This window comes from Hemitrygon akajei, chromosome 11 (assembly GCF_048418815.1).
Source record: "Hemitrygon akajei chromosome 11, sHemAka1.3, whole genome shotgun sequence".
In the NCBI taxonomy this organism is placed as follows: Eukaryota; Metazoa; Chordata; class Chondrichthyes; order Myliobatiformes; family Dasyatidae; genus Hemitrygon; species Hemitrygon akajei.
The window spans coordinates 76,004,857-76,022,756 of NC_133134.1; the positions used below are offsets into that span (position 1 = coordinate 76,004,857).

General features: G+C 45.8%; 1 protein-coding gene across 2 annotated transcripts in view; it reads right to left on the reverse strand.

The window, feature by feature from the left end:
* Positions 1 to 17,900, reverse strand: part of LOC140735736 (secretory carrier-associated membrane protein 3-like) — a 45,070-nt gene that overhangs the window by 25,033 nt on the left and 2,137 nt on the right. The window contains exons 1-2 of one of the 2 annotated variants that reach the window (XM_073061173.1): positions 5,165 to 5,396; positions 3,850 to 3,933 (exon numbers count right to left, since the gene is read on the reverse strand). In XM_073061173.1, coding sequence (XP_072917274.1) covers positions 3,850 to 3,933; positions 5,165 to 5,257 — 177 coding nt within the window. In that variant the 5' untranslated portion in view covers positions 5,258 to 5,396. Of the gene's footprint in view, positions 1 to 3,849; positions 3,934 to 5,164; positions 5,397 to 17,900 lie in introns of those variants that run through there. The other variant, XM_073061174.1, reaches the window with a different exon arrangement.

A 17,900-nucleotide genomic window follows, 5' to 3' on the forward strand; every position in this document is an offset into this window, starting at 1 on the left:
CAGTGTAACACTCCCTCCTCACCGACCCTCCAGCAGTGTCACACTCCTCACCGACCCTCCAGCAGTGTAAAGCTCCCTCCTCACCGACCCTCCAGCAGTGTAAAGCTCCCTCCTCACCGACCCTCCAGCAGTGTCACACTCCCTCCTCACCGACCCTCCAGCAGTGTCACACTCCTCACCAACCCTCCAGCAGTGTAAAGCTCCCTCCTCACCGACCCTCCAGCAGTGTAACACTCCTCACCAACCCTCCAACAGTGTAACACTCCCTCCTCACCAACTCTCCAGCAGTGTAAAGCTCCCTCCTCACCAACTCTCCAGCAGTGTAAAGCTCCCTCCTCACCAACTCTCCAGCAGTGTAAAGCTCCCTCCTCATCGACGCTCCAGCAGTGTAACACTCCCTCCTCACCGACTCTCCAGCAGTGTAAAGCTCCCTCCTCACCAACTCTCCAGCAGTGTAAAACTCCCTCCTCACCGACCCTCCAGCAGTGTCACACTCCTCACCAACTCTCCAGCAGTGTAAAACTCCCTCCTCACCGACCATCCAGCAGTGTAACACTCCCTCCTCACTGACCTTCCAGCAGTGTCACACTCCTCACCAACCCTCCAGCAGTGTAAAGCTCCCTCCTCACCGACCCTCCAGCAGTGTAAAGCTCCCTCCTCACCGACCCTCCAGCAGTGTAAAGCTCCCTCCTCACCGACCTTCCAGCAGTGTAAAGCTCCCTCCTCACCAACCCTCCAGCAGTGTAAAGCTCCCTCCTCACCGACCTTCCAGCAGTGTAAAGCTCCCTCCTCACCGACTCTCCAACAGTGTAACACTCCCTCCTCACCGACTCTCCAGCAGTGTAACACTCCCTCCTCACCGACCCTCCAGCAGTGTCACACTCCTCACCGACCCTCCAGCAGTGTTACACTCTCTCACTGACCCTCCAGCAGTGTATCACTCCCTCCTCACCGACCCTCCAGCATTGTTACACTCTCTCACTGACCCTCCAGCAGTGTCACACTCCTCACCGACCCTCCAGCATTGTTACACTCTCTCACTGACCCTCCAGCAGTGTCACACTCCTCACCGACCCTCCAGCAGTGTCACACTCCTCACCGACCCTCCAGCAGTGTATCACTCCCTCCTCACCGACCCTCCAGCAGTGTATCACTCCCTCCTCACCGACCCTCCAGCAGTGTAACACTCCCTCCTCACCAACCCTCCAGCATTGTTACACTCTCTCACCGACCCTCCAGCAGTGTAACGACCTTCCAGTATGGCAGCACACCTTCTTTACAGCCTCTCTGTCACCGTGACAGTGCTTGCAGTGAGAGCATCAACACTGAGAACCCAGCTCTCCAGAGGTCCAGAAAATATAAAAAAAACATCATCAGCCCTTTGACAGGAGAGCTGCTCCAACTCACCTCTCTGTGGTTCAGGTTACTCTAACACACACAAGCAACGCGGCTCCAGGTGCATGCTAAGCTGGTCAGACCTGTGGCTGAATACAGGAGCCTCAGCAGCCTCTCGCTGCTCTCTGTGCCCTGGGGATCGCACATATATTTACATACTGAGCAGCAGAGGGAAGAAATAACTCAGGGAAAACAAGTCAAGGCATCAGTTCTGATAGAATCTGAAATGGATCTTTTAACAGGCACAGGGATCTATTCCAGGGACTCAGGGGATTTACTTATTTTTATTTAGAGATACAGCACGGAGCAGGCTTTTCCACCCACCTACTTAACCTCAGAACAATTTACATTGACCAATTAACCTACTAACTGCTATGTCTTTGGACTGTGGGAGGAAACTCGGAGCACCTAGAGGAAAGCCACATGTTCACGGGGAGGACACACAAACTCCTTACAAATGACGCCAGAATTGAACTCTCAACTCCAATGCCCTGAGTAGTAATGGCGTTGAGCTAACCATTACACTACCGCGACGTTCAGTTGTTCTGTGGAGTTACAGATCCCTGGGAGCCAGTTGGGATACAAGAGGTTTGGAGGAGGTTTTCACATAGAATAACAGATTCTTGGGACTGAGTAATACGCACAAAATTCTGCAGGAATTCAGCAAGTCAGGTAGCATCCGTGGAAAAGTCCCGGCCCAAAATGTTGATGGTTTACTCCCCTCCATAGATGCTGCAGACTTGCTAAATTCCTCCAGCATTTTCTGCATGTTTCTCATTATTTCCAGCATCTGCAGAGTGTCTTGTGTTTATAATTTGCTGGTAGTTTGGAATATAATGAGGGGTTATATCCATGATGTTGTTACAGGCTGGAATATAATCCAGAGGCTCAGGACTTTTGGAGGAAGTGTGTAGAGAATAACAGATCCCTGGGGTGGACTACAGCCTGGGATCTAATCCAGGGTTGGATGGGGTATGGCTGGTTTATATATAGAATAACAGATTCCTGAAGTGGACTACAGCCTGGGATCGAATCCAGGGTTTGGGTGGGGGGGCTAGTTTATATATAGTGTTACGAATGTGCCACAACTCTGAGGGGCCGAAGGGTACAAAGTAGCCCCCTCCTTTTTGAGAATCGCAAGATCGCTATTAATTCTGGTCTGGGGCCCAGGAAATGAGAGAGAATCCTCAAGGTTTTGGAATGTGTCCTGGCCTCAGCAAGACAAAGCCACAGATAACGGCCATTGTCTCTTGGAGATGGAATTGTGTATTGAGTACTGTACTATTCATACTGTACTGTACTATTCGTACTGTACTGAAGCCCTCAGGGGACAACCAGAGTGGGCTGGTTGAGGGATTGCATCATCCCAACCTGACTGACATCTGAGACCCCGTGAGTAAGGATAAAAGAGGGTCTGGGGAACAACCCCTTTAGACGCACCAGGAGAAACGCTAGAAATCCCGTGACAGCGTTTAATAGCGACAGCCGGTGTGGGGGGGGGGGGGGGGGGGGGGGGCTCGCGTGCGTCCTTTTCCCTCGCCTGGGAATTGGCGGGCTCGCCACGGAAGAACGGCTTAGCTAAAGGAGAGGCCACAGGTGACCGGCCACACCAACGGAACTCTCGAAGGATCTAAATCATAAAAAGGAAAAGCTGGCAAGTTTCTAAAAATCTCTCTCTTGACTCCAACCAAAGGCTGCAGCCTGAATGAACTGAGTGACTTTTATATTTCCATCGGACAATACATTTATCCCCTAGACAACGATAGAGCTTATTTCTTATTGATTATTATTATACCTACACTTTTAGATTTAGTATTGACGACGTATATTATCTGTATGTTTGCATTGATATTATTTTTGTGTACTTTTACTAATAAATACTGTTAAAAATAGTACCATCAGACTTCAACGGACCTCTCTATCTTTGCTGGTAAGTGACCCAGTTACTGAGTTCGTAATAATAGAATAACAGATCCCTGAAGTGGACTACAGCCTGGGATCTAATCCAGGGTTGGGGGGCGGGGTTATATATAGAATAACAGATCCCCAGGGTGGGCTACAGGCTGGGATCTAATCCAGGGGCTCTGAGATATTTATGTATAATATATCCATGGGAGTGGGTTACAGCCTGGGGTATAATCCAGGGGTTAGGGTGTTTATATAAGGAATAACAGATCCCTGGAGTGGGTTACAGCTGGAATCTGATCTAGGAGTTCAGCGGGATATATATACATAATAACATCTGCAGAAACGAGATTAGGCTTGGAAGCCGACAAGAGGTTCAGTTGGGAATAAGGAAGGGTTATTGAAGATTTATACATAGAAAAACAGATATAACAAAATGTGCAAGGCCAGTGCTGTCAGGTTCCTGGCTCTCTGAGGTCGTGGTGGGAGATGGCCTTCCTCATTGGTGGTCGATAGCTGGATAGAAAGGCAGCTCTGTGCCGTACTCACCCCTCTGGTTGTCTCGAAGGGGTTGTACAACTGCCCCAGGTCAGGCTGCTGGTGCTCTGCCATGTGTTCGATCACTGCCGGGTCCTGCAAGAAAACAGTGAAATGCAACAGTCAAATGATGATGTACTAACAGACGCTTCCTGCTGTCTTACAGCCTCTTCCCATCACAGATAAGCCAGTGGAGAGGTTGGGGGGTGGGGGGGGGGGAGACGGTGGCGCCAGTATAACAATGCAAGCCCTGTTTCTATCACTTCATCTGACAGTTCTACCCGAGAGTAGACTCTGGCATCTCATCCACACAGGGATACAGCAGTCAATTAGGCCTTTCGGCCCACTTAGTCCATACTGACCACTAACCACCCATTTACACCGATTCCATTTTGTACCCCCAATTTCTATTCCTCCACACACTGGGGGGAGGGGCAAGGGTGGAGGGGGCCACTTACAAGAAGGTAACTAAACCAGTGAACCCCTGCATCAATAACCTAGGTTTAATTCCTGCGACTGTCTATAAGGAGTTTGCATGTTTTCCCCATGACCAGGTGGGTTTCCTCTGGGTGCTCCAGCTTTCACCCGTATTATAAAGATATATAGGTTAATTGGATGCCTGGGTGTAATTAGGCACTGTAGGCTCATTGGGCCAGAAGGGCCTGTTACTGTGCTGTATCTCTACACTCCCCCAGGGTCAGACACAGAGTGAAACTCCCTCCACACCATCCCATCACACACTCCCGGGGTCAGACACAGAGTGAAGCTCCCTCCACACTGTCCCATCACACACTCCCGGGGTCAGACACAGAGTGAAACTCCCTCAACACCGTCCCATCACACACTCCCGGGGTCAGACACAGAGTGAAACTCCCTCCACACCGTCCCATCACACACTCCCGGGGTCAGACACAGAGTGAAACTCCCTCCACACCGTCCCATCACACACTCCCGGGGTCAGACACAGAGTGAAACTCCCTCAACACTGTCCCATCACACACTCCCGGGATCAGACACAGAGTGAAGCTCCCTCTATACTGTCCCATCACACACTCCCGGGGTCAGACACAGAGTGAAGCTCCCTCTACACGGTCCCATCACACACTCACGGAGTCAGACACAGAGTGAAGCTCCCTCTACACTGTCACATCACACACTTTCAGGGTCAGTGTAAGGAAATTGGAGCACCCAGGGGAATCCCACATATTCACAGGGAAATAGAACAACCTTCACCTCCTCCAACACCACCACCACCTCGCACACACACACAGCAGCGTTCAGAATCAAACACAGATCACTGGAACTATGAGGAAACAGCTGTACTCACTGTACCACCATGCTTGGCTCTGCCCTGGGATCGTCTATTCATACTTGTTATCCCCCCTGCTTCTGATACACTGTGATTCTTTCCCATAGTCATCCGTCACCATGTGCTGAGTGGCATGGACCTTTTACTTGATGCCCACTTACAGCTGCTGTGCCCTGGTGTATCACAACAGGTAGAACATGACAAAGCAGTTGGCAATTCAGCCAAATCCCAAGCCCTCACAAGGGAGTCACAACTGCCAGGGCCCCACCTACAAGAGTTGCAGTTCCCATGAATGAATAAGAAACAGAAGTCACCAGAGGTCAAGAAACTGTCTTCCTTCCTCTGACAAATGGCCCAATCAGTTGGCAGAAGGAACACCACCACACCCTTACCCTTTCAACCCATCTCATAAGTACATGAGATGCACAGAGAACATCACTTAACCAGGCGAGACAAGATCTCTCCAAACAGCATACCTCCAAGAAGACAAAGTTTTATAGGCACTATCAGTCTCATCCCTGTCTAGAAGTGTGTGATGGGACGGTGTTGAGGGAGTTTCACTCTGTGTCTGACCCCGGAAGTGTGTGATGGGATGATGTAGAGGGAGTTTCACTCTGTGTCTGACTCCGGAAGTGTGTGATGGGACAGTGTTGAGGGAGTTTCACTCTGTGTCTGACTCCGGGAATGTATGATGGGCCAGCTTAGAGGGAGCTACACATTGTGTCTGACCCTTTTATTTTGTATTTATCTGCAGGCCCCCAATTTGAGATTGTTTTAATGTTTTTTCAGTTTAAAGTACATTCAAATTGAAACATCACATCTAGACTGGAAGGCCTTCAGACAGCAACACCAGACATGGATGTACTCCAGAAGAGGGGCAAGCAGTGGGCTCAGACAGAATCCTTTGGTCAGGCTCGGGAGCAGACCGATGGGAGAAGCACCCAACCCCACCCCAATAGACACACTCCACTCCTCTCTCCAACAACAGTTACCTGGGGCCTGAAGTGCAGCCAGAACTGAGAAGCCCCTTCAGGGGCTCAGAGAAGAGATGCAACCTGTCACATTCTGGGTGAAACACAGACTCAATGCCATAGAAATTTGAGTTTCTAAACCACAGATACACCTGTCGTACTGGTCGACAGGTTTTAGGGAGGTGTATTTACATATTTGCAATATTTACATTATTCTCAATTTACTAAGTAGAAACTTAAATCCAAACGCCCAATTCAAACACTAGCAACACACACACAATTCTGGAGGAACTCAGCAGAAATCAGGCAAGACTGATGACGGGTCTTGACCTAAATGTCAACTGTTTACTCCCTCCATAGATACTGCCTGAACTCTGAGTTTCTCCTGCATTTTGCGTGTGTTGCTCAAGATATCCAGTATCTACAGAAACTCTTGTTAATGAAAATACTGCCATCCTGATGAACAAAAGGTAAAAATAAGCTTTATTTGTCACATATACATCGACAGATATACATTAATAACAAATATTCATGAATTTGTTAATATACATTAACAAATTTCACGTCACATGCCGGTGATAATAAACCTGATTCTGATTCAGAAACAAACAGCATTTGTGTCTAGAACATGTCGGGGACAACCATGCTTCTGGTGCCAACATTAACATACCCTGAGCTCATTAACCTTAACCCTTTGAAACCCAGGAGGAAACCTACAGTGCCTTTGTCAGAACACACAAACTCCTTTACAGACAGCGACAGGAATTGAACTCCAACCTTACAGCTGGAACAGGGTGTCTGACCCTGGGAGTTACCATCTCTCCCAGGACACTCTGCAGCTTTTCTGTGCCACCAAGGCCTACAAAGAGCCTGTGGAAATCATCTGCTCTTTCTCCTGGGAAATCCAGTAGTTGGCTTGGGTGGAAGCCTTGCTGGTCTAGAGCTGTGAGTGACCACTTCAGTTGCACTGACCAACCAGCTCCAGATCAGGAATGTGAGGCTGGAGTACAGCATGAATGCTGGGAGAAAGGTGGGTGGACTCCCATGCAGAGACTAGTCTGTAGACTCTGTCAATGCTTCCCACTGCCTCATTCAGCAGCCAGCATAATCAAAGGCCCCACCCACTCTGGGTATTCCCTCTTTTTCTCTCTCCCACTCGGCAGAGTAAAAAAACCTGAAAGCCTGTACCACTATTCTATCAGGTTGGGGGAACAACACTTCATACTCTTTTTGGGTATCCTACAACCTGATGGTATGTACGTTGATTTCCCCAGTGTCTGGTAATTTCTTCTTCTTCCCCTTCTCTCTTTTTCAATTCTCCATTCTGGTTCCTCTCTCACCCCCTTCTCTTCTCCTCACCTGTCTTATCACCTCCTTCAACTTCTCCCATGGTCCACTCTCCTCTCCAATCAGATTCCTTCTTCTTCAGCCTTTTACCTCTTTCACCTATTACATCCCAGCTTCTCACTTCATTCCCTTCCCCCACCCACTCACCTTCCCCTTCACCTGGACGTAATCTGCCAGTTTGTGCTCCCACTTCCTCCACCTTCCTATTATGGCTACTGCTCCTTTCCTTTCCAGTCCTGATGAAGTATTTTCGTCTGAATCACCAACAGTTCAAACCTCTCCATAAATGCTGCCTGACTTGCTGAGTTCCTCCATCATTCTGTATCTTGCTCAAGGACAGTTTCTATCCCACTATTATCAGACACTTGAATGGATTTATCGTATAATAAGATGGACTTGGCATCACAATCTACCTCCTTGAACTTTATTGCAATTTTTCAGTAGCGATTACACTTTATCTGCATTTGTTGCTTTACCACAATGCTCTGTGTAATGCTTTGATCAGCGAGACAAGCTTTTCACTGTATCTTGGTACACGTGACAACAATAAACCAATACCACCTAGTAAAGCTCTGTAAACACCAGAACAGACGGCAAGGGTGTGTCTGAACAGCTGATGAGAAAGAAAGGGTAAGTTGAGAGAATGCAGGAATAGCACAAAAAGGAATTCCTTACTGCACAGACTGCAGAATAGCAGAGCGAAAGAACAGACCCTTCAGTCCGCAATGTCTATGCTGAACATGATGCCAAATTAAACTAATCCCTTCTGCCTGCACATGATCCACTTCATCCATTTCCTGCATCTTCATATTCTGCTTAACAACCTCTTAAACACCAGTACGCCCTTGTGGTGAACGACATATACCTGTCTGGACACGCCCCCCCCCCCCCCCCCCCCCCCGCTGACTGCTCCTGTGGCTCCTCCCACAGACCCCGGTATAAAGGCGATTGGAGCCTTTTGCCCTCAGTCTCCAAGATGTAGTATGGTGGCCAATTGCTGCTTGTTCTTTCTTCCAGCCAATAAAAGCCTATATCTCGCCTCACGTCTCAGAGAGTTATTGGTGGTGCATCAGCCCTATCCTCGTTATATGCGTCTACAGACTACGTGGATTCACAGTCATGCGAGGAACCTATTTCTACCAACACCTCCTTATATGCGTCCAAAACTCACAGTTATGCGAGGAGCCCTGCTTTCCCGCCAAAACAAGTCACGTGCGCATGCCACAGTCTCACTCCCGCCAGTCTCACATTGGCTTTGGCAAGGTGTGGATGTGCAATCTTGCGCACTTAAACTTATGTTGGTTTTACCTACAGTGCAGGGATTTTGTGCTTGAAATACTTAACTATGCCTTCTAAGCATCCGATGTCATGTCTTGGGCCACCAGCCAAGCAGCAGAGAACCTCTTTAACACTTGGAAAAAAGTTGGAAATTATAAACAGAGCGGATTCAGGTAAAGGTAACACAGCTCTGGGGCGCTACTGCCAGGAACAGAATCTTGCCTTTAAAGTTCCTTTGTTGCTTGACAATGCGCAGCCCATCCTAAACATTTGACAGCTTTCATCATAATATAGGTGCGTTTCCTGCCACCTAACACAACATCGCTGATTCAACCACTCGACCAAGGTGTGATCCACATTCAAGGCATATTTTTTTTCTTTTCAAATCTTTTTATTATTATTATTCAAAAATAACACAGGTACATTGAAGTAACAACACTTACAATGCCTCAAAAAAAATTATCTTAAAGATTGAAAATTTTTGTGAATGAAAAAAACCCTACTAAGCAAGAAAAGTGAGAAAAAAAAAGAAGCCCATTGGGGGTACAACCCCGGAGCCATGCGTCAGACAGAAAGCTTCTAAAAATAAACATCAAACCGCCAACAAGAAAAAAAGATATATCAAAAAAAATTTACACTTAGATCATGGAGGAAATCTATCAGTTAACTGAAATGATAATAGCGAGCAAATGAGCCCCATTTCTTCTCAAAATCAAATAAAGGTTCAAAGGTTCGACTTCTAATTTTCTCCAAGCTAAGACACAGCATCACTTGAGAGAACCATTGTGACAAAGTAGGAGCTGATATTTCCTTCCATTTCAACAAGATGGCCCTCCTAGCTATCAATGTAACAAACACAATAACATGTTGGTCAGACACAGAGATACCATGGATATTTTGAGGAATTATTCCAAAAAGCACAGCCAATTTATTAGGTTGTAAGTTGATTCTGAGCGCTTTAGAAATTGTCGAAAAGACTGCTTTCCAAAACTGTTTTAATATAGAACATGACCAGAACATATGTGTCAGTGTAGCTATCTCAGTTTTACATCTATCACAATACTTGTTAACATTGGGAAATATTTTAGAAAGTCTCTCCTTCGTCAAATGGTAACGATGTACAATTTTAAATTGAATCAGTGAATGACTAGCACAGATCGAAGAAGAGTTAACCAGCTTCAGAATCCGCATCCAATCCTCCCATATAAAAGTCAAATTGAGTTCCTTCTCCCAGTCCTGTTTAATCTTAAGTAAAGGACACTTATCCCATTATAATAATAAATTATAAATTCTTCCCATAGAATCTTTCATCGAGGGGTTCATATTCATAATAGTATCTAACAAGTCAGCCTCCAATATGTAAGGAAAATTACTTAAATATTTTTGTAATAAATGTCTAACTTGAAGATATTGTAAAAAGTGTGAATATGAGAGAGAATATTTATCGACAGACTGCAGAATAGCAGAGCGAAAGAACAGACCCTTCAGTCCGCAATGTCTATGCTGAACATGATGCCAAATTAAACTAATCCCTTCTGCCTGCACATGATCCACTCCATCCATTTCCTGCATCTTCATATTCTGCTTAACAACCTCTTAAACACCAGTACGCCCTATCCTCATTATATGTGTCGACAGACCATGTGGATTCACAGTTATGCGAGGAACCTATTTCTACCAACACCTCCTTATATGCGTCCAAAACTCAGTTATGCGAGGAGCCCTGCTTTCCCGCCAAAACAAGTCACGTGCGCATGCCACAGTCTCACTCCCACCAGTCTCACATTGGCTTTGGCAAGGTGTGGATGTGCAATCTTGCGCACTTAAACTTATGTTGGTTTTACCTACAGTGCAGTGATTTTGTGCTTGAAATACTTAACTATGCTTCCTAAAAAACTGGAAATTATAAACAGAGTGGATTCAGGTAAAGGTAACAAAGCTCTGGGACATTACTGCCAGGAACAGAATCTTGCCTTTAAAGTTCCTTTGTTTCTTGACAATGCACAGCCCATCCTAAACATTTGACACCTTTCATCGTAATATAAGTGCGTTTCCTGCTGCCTAACACAACATCGCTGATTCAACCACTCAACCAAGATGTGATCCACATTCAAGGCATATTTTTCTTACAGCGAACTATCTCTCAGATGCTGCAAGCAACAGACAATTTTGAAAATCCCGGGAATTTACCAACGGCGAGGGAATGGTGGAAGTCGGAACACTTGGCACAAATGGCGATGGACATGGACCCAAGTTTAGAACGGAGTCAGCATTTCAGTCATTCCCTGCCATCACCCCTTCTTCCCTACAAGCAAATTTATGCTGAAAAACAAAATGCTGCCAAGCAAACAACCCTCACCACTTTCTTCAAACCGGTGTCATCTCCTGCTGCCAGCAGATCTAAGAGTTCTGTGAGTCTTCCTTCACCCTTTGCTGTGTTTGATATGATCTTGATGACCCAACCATCCACCTTATCCATGTAAAGCTGCCCGACACCACAACAACCACTCATCTCCCGGAGCGAACACACCAGCCACTGTTGGTGAGTACTGTACACTCTAGTATGTTAACTTTCTATGATTTATTACATTGAATATTACCTTAAATTGATGAAATATAATATGAATGTTGCTTTGTAGTACTGCTTTTGTGTCATATTGGTATGAAAATGTGAATAAATTACAGATAAAACATATTTAGGAAGCCCTCTGGAACACATCCCTATTTTCTCCATTTAAATAATTATTCACATCATGCGATTTCACTTTATGCATCCACTATGAGGAACATATCCCCCACATATAATGAGGCTAGGGTGTATAGTATCTGCTTCCACCACCACTCAGACACCCACCACGCTCTCTTATGGTCTTATGTATGCTTTGGACACTACTTTGAAAAAAAAACACAGCCTCATTAGAAAAGAAAATGCAGCTTTCCCACTAGCTCCTGGGAATCCCTGGCCCAGCTAAACTCAAGGCAGGGGAAGAATACTTGAGTTAACATTGGGTGACACTGGGATCTGGAGATCCTGGATCAAGAACACCTTCCAAACTACCCAACTGCCTGCTCCATCATGCACCCCCTTGCCTCATCTGTGGAGGAGTCCATAAGTCTCAAATTGACCTCAGAACCATAAGACATGGGAGCAGAATTGGGTAATTTGGCCTACGAACTCTGCTCCACCATCCCATCGTGGCTGAATTATTTTCCCTCTCAACACTATTCTCCTGTGTTCTCATAACCTTTGCCCCCCCAACTAAACAAGAACCTATCAACCTCTGCTTTAAATATACCAAATGACTTGGCCTCCTCAGCCATCTATGGCAATGAATTCCACAGGTTCACCACAAAATTCCTCCTCATCTCTGTTCTAAAGGATGCCTTTGTATTCAGAGGTTGTGCCCTCTGATCCTAGACTTCCCAACTACTGGAAACATCCTTTCCATGTCTGCTCTATCTAGACATTTCAATATTTGATAGGTTTCAATGAGATCTCCCCTCATTCTTCTAAATTCCAATAAATGCTCCTCATATGTTATCCTGGAAATGAAAGGGTTGTCTCCAAAGCCAGCACATTTTTACTTGGATAAGGGGCCCAAAGCTGCTCACAATACTCCAAGTAACCCAAAACTGCATCAAAAGCAAGTCAACCTCAATCTGGAGGGACTTCCTAAGAAGAGCGCAACATTGAGGCGAAGGGTTCAGCTATGCAGTATATCGAAAGATGGGCAATGGATTAGTTACACTAGTTTGCTTTGCCAACACCCCAAGCTGTTGTTTGACCTCACTGCTTCAGTGATGGGGCCCGCACCAGATAGCTTCAGAAATCCCAGCAGAGTTAACATGGGGATGATTCAACACAATCATCCCTCAGAAAGATTGGGCAGCTGAGCCTACTGGGCCTGAACACCTCCCTCTGCAACTGGATCCTAGACTTCCTGACTGGGAGACCTCAGTCAGTCCGGATCGGGAGCAGCATCTCCAACACCATCACACTGAGCACGGGGGTCCCCCAGGGCTGTGTGCTCAGTCCACTGCTGTTCACTCTGCTGACCCACGACTGTGCTGCAACACACAGCTCAAACCACATCATCAAGTTTGCCGATGACACGACCGTGGTGGGTCTCATCAGCAAGAACAATGAGTCAGCTTACAGAGAGGAGGTGCAGCAGCTAACGGACTGGTGCAGAGCCAACAACCTGTCTCTGAATGTGAACAGAACAAAAGATTCGGTTGTTGACTTCAGGAGGGCACGGAGCGACCACTCCCCGCTGAACATTGACAATGCCTCGGTAGAGATCGTTAAGAGCACCAAATTTCTTGGTGTTCACCTGGCGGAGAATCTCACCTGGTCCCTCAACACCAGCTCCGTAGCCAAGAAAGCCCAGCAGCATCTCTACTTTTTACGAAGGCTAAGGAGAGTCTATCTCCCACCCTCCATCCTCATCACATTCTACAGGGGTTGTATTGAGAGCATACTGAGCAGCTGCATCACTGCCTGGTTCGGAAATTGTACCACCTCGGATCGCAAGACACTGCAGCGGGTAGTGAGGTCAGCTGAGAAGATCATTGTGGTCTCTCTTCCCGCCATCATAGACATTTATACTACACACTGCATCCGCAAAGGAAACAGCATTATGAAGGGCCCCACCCACCCCTCATACAATCTCTTCTCCTGCCGTCTGGGAAAAGGCACCAAAGCATTTGGGCTCTCACAACCAGACTATGTAACGGTTTCTTCCCCCAAGCTATCAGACTCCTCAATACCCAGAGTCTGGACTGACACCTTACTGCCCTATTGTCCTGTTTATTATTTATTGTGATGCCTGCACTGTTTTGTGCACTTTATGCTGTCCGGGGTAGGTCTGTAGTCTAGTGTAGTTTTTTTCTGTGTTTTTTCTTACGTAGTTCAGTCTAGTTTTTGTACTGTGTCATGTAACACCATGGTCCTGGAAAACATTGTCTCATTTTCACTAGGTACTGTACCAGCAGTTATGGTTGAAATGACAATAAAATTGACTTGACTTGACCCTGACTTGTCTACAAGTGCAGAGTGAGTCAACAGTTATTACACAACTCGTAGCACATGATCAACTTCCTAACTAAAGCAGCTTTCTCATTTTCCCAGCTTCAGGCTTCAGATGGACTTTTTAGAAAAGAAACTACTTTACTGAGCAGCAAACAACCATTCCTCTGGGGCAGCAGTAGGCCACAACATCTGAGGAGAGAGTGTTTCTGTTCCCCATTACTGCCCAGTGACTCTGGGGTTAGAGCCGGGGGGGGGGATTAGCTAGGGCTTCTGTTCCCATCACTGTTCTGAGGTTAGAGGGAGAGAGGGGAATCAACCAGGTTTCCTGGTCCCCATCACTGCCTAGTGGACACCCCTTCCCCGGGTTAGAGAGAGAGAGGAGGAATCAGCCAGAGTTCCTGTTCCCCATCACTGCCAGGTGACCCTGGGGTTAGAGGAAAAGAAGGGGCATCAGCTGGGGTTCCTGTTCCCCCTGGCTGTCTAGTGACTCCAGGGTTAGAGGGAGAAGGCAGTCAGCCAGGTTTTCTGTTCTCCATTACTGCCCAGTGACACCAGGGTTAGAGGAAGGGGGGGGGGTGCAGAAATCAGCCAGAATTCCTGCTCCCCATCACTGCTTAGTGACCCCAGAGCTTAAGGAAGAATCACTTAGGGTTCCTGCTCATGATGACTGTTCAGAGATGACTCAGAGAGCAGTCTTGTGGTGTAAACTAGAAACTGTTGAACAACATGGTAATTGGTTTCATAGGACAGGATGTTTTTCACACAAGTGTTTTATTTCAGTCCATAATTGCTTTTACTATAACACATATCCTTGTTTGTAGGAGGCATTCATTTCAGCCCATCAGAACAATCCCCTTCCCTGCTAAATTTTTCCTGTTTACATGTCCAACTCCTACCCAGATTCTACCCCTCATCTACACACTAAGGATAACTCTAGTGGCTGATTAACATGTTTTCATTTCTGCCACTGTCTGTTTTGTGTTAGACACAAGATATTACACAGATGCCAGTAACATTGAGCAACACACACAAGGTGCTGGAGGAACTCAGCAGATATCAACCTCACACTCAGCATCAGTAAGGCCAAGGAATTGATTGTGGACTTCAGGAAGGGGATTCGGGAGATCACACACCAGTCCTAATTGAAGGATTGGTGGTGGAAAAAGTGAGCATGTCAGCAGCTGTACTCGATTAGGAATTTCAGGAGACTTGCAATGTCACCGTAAACTTCAGTACATTTCTACAGATGTATGGTGGACGGCATTTTGACTGGTTACATCGCTGTCTAGAATGCAGACTAAAATGCAATTAAGGTTAGGATTTGGATTGCAAGAGGCTATCAAGGCTTGTAGACTCAGTCAGTTGCATCCTAGGCACAACCCTCCACACCACCGAGAACATCTTGGAGAGGCAGTACCTCGAGAAGGTGCCATCCATCATTAAGGACTTTCAATGTCCAGGACATGCCCAATTCAAGTTCAAGTTCAATTTACTATCATTCAACCATACAGCCAAATGAAACAGCATTCCTCCGGATCAAGGTGCAGAACACAGTACATATAACTCACATACAACCACGTAAAGTAATATTACCACAAACAAATAACGGTGCATTTATAATACAAGAGAAAATGTAAAGAATATAATGCTATTGGTGCTTCATTTGTGTTGAGACCTGGGTTGTGGCAGGGAGTTAGTAGTCTCATGGCCTGAGGAGGAAGCTGTTTCCCATCCTAAAAGTACTTGTTTTATTCTATTAGTAGCATCAGGGAGGAGCTACAGGAGCTTGAAGACACACACTCAACACCTTAGAAGCAGTTTCTTCCCCTCCACCATCAGATTTCTTAACCATCTATGAACCAACGAACACTACTTCACTCCTTTGCTCTCCTTGGACCATAACACCATAAGATACAGGAGCAGAATTAGGCCATTTGACACATCAAGTCTGCTCCACCATTTCATCATGGTTTCCATATTTCCTCTCAGCCCCAATCTCCTGCCTTCTCCCTGTATCCCTCCTGACCAATCAGGAATCTATTAACCTTACCTTAAATATACATACAGACTTGGCATCCACAGCTGCCTGTGGCAAAGAATTCCACAGATTCACCACTCTCTGGCTAAAGAAATTTCTCATCTCCATTCTAAAGGACGCCCTCTATTCTGAGGTTGTGTCCTCTGGTCTTAGATTCTTCCAGCATCCAGTGAGTACAGGCCCAAAGCCATCAAAAGCTCTTCATATGACAAGCTGGTCAAACCTGGAATCATTTTTGACTCCTTTGAACTCTCTCCAGTTTCAGCACATCCTTTCTAAGGGGTCCAAACTTGTTCGCAGTACTCCAAGTGAGGCCTCACCAGTGCCTTAAAACCTCAGCAATACATTCTTGCTTTTATACTCAAGTCCTCTTGAAATGAATGCTAACATTTGTCTTCATCACCACAGACTCAACCTGCAAATTAACCTTTAGGGAATAATGCCCAAGGACTCAAAAGTCCCTTTGTGCCTCCATTTAGAAAATAGTCAACCTTTTCATTTACCTTACCAAAGCACATGACCATACACCCGAAAAGGCTCCCTTTATTCCCACTCTTTGCCTCTTGCCAGTCAGCCACTGCTTTATACATGATAGAATCTTTTCTGTAATACCATGGGCTTGTAGCTTGTTAAGTAGCCTCATATGTGGCACCTTGTCACAGCCCTTCTAAAAATCCAAATACACAACATCCACTGATTGTCCTTTGTCTATCCTGCTTGCTTTTTGTTAAAAGAATTCCAACAGATTTGACAGGCAAGATTTTCCTTCAGGAAACCATGCTGACTACGGCTTGTTTAATCATGTGCCTCCAAGTACCCCAAAACTACATCCTGAACAATTGACACAACTTCCCAACCACTGAGATTAGACTAACTTGTCAATAATTTCCTTTCTTCTGTCTCTCTCCCTTCTTGAAGAGTGGAGTGACAATTGCAATTTTCCAGTCTTCCGGAAACATTCCAGAATCTAGTGATTCTTGAAAGATTATTACTAATGCCTCTGCAATTTCCTCAGCCACCTCATGCAGAACCTTGGCGTGAACACCATCTGGGCCAGGTGACTTATCCACCTTTAGACCTTTCAGTTTCCCAAGAACCTTCTCTAGTAATGGTAACCTCCCATACTTCATGACCCCTGATACCTGGAAATTCCACAATATTGCTAGTGTCTTCCACAGCAAAGACTGATGCAAAATACTTACTTAGTTTGTCTGCTATTTCCTTGCTCCCCCCACCACCTCCAACATCGTTTTCCAGTGGTCCAATATCTACACTCCCCTCTCTTTTACACTTTATATAGCTGAATTTTTTTTAATTATCCTCTTTAATATTATTAGCTAGTATTCTATCTTTACCTTCTTAATGACTTTTTAGTTGTCTTCTGTTGGTATTTGAAGTCTTCCTAACCCGCTAACTTCTCACTAATAATTATTTTAACTTTGTGTGTGTGTGTGTGTGTGTGTGTGTGTGTGTGTGTATAGCTTTTTATTTATTTTTTATTATGTATTGTACTATACTGCTGCCACAATACAACAAATTCCACAACATACCAGACCGCAGGAGCAGATTAGGCCAATCAGCCTGTCAAGTCTGCTCCACCATTCCATCATGGCTGATTTACTCAATTTCATGTCAGTGATAATAAACCTGATTCTCATCTGCACTTTGTCATCAGAGACACAGAGATAAATATTAGGAAGGGAAACCTTCCCTTTATAAATTCTTAGGCTGAAGAGCCAGGGATCTTGTCTTATGGTGAGAGGGGAATGATTTAATAGGAATTTGAGGGGCAACTCTTCTTTTTACACAAAGGAATCTGTCAGAAGAAGTGGTTAAGCCATGAGCCACGTGTGATAACAATTTTTAAGAGACACTTGGACAGGTGTTGAGATGGGAAAGGTTTAGAAGATTATGCTGCTAAATGGGACTAGCACCTTGGTCGGCATGGGCCAGTTGGGCCAAAAGATCTGTTTCCCTGCTGTATGAATCTAAATAAAGTGCCTGAATTTTTTTTACATCCACCCAGCAGAATCAATGGAGCAAAATGCATAGTGCTCCCTCACCAACAATCCATCAGAGTGGCTCAAT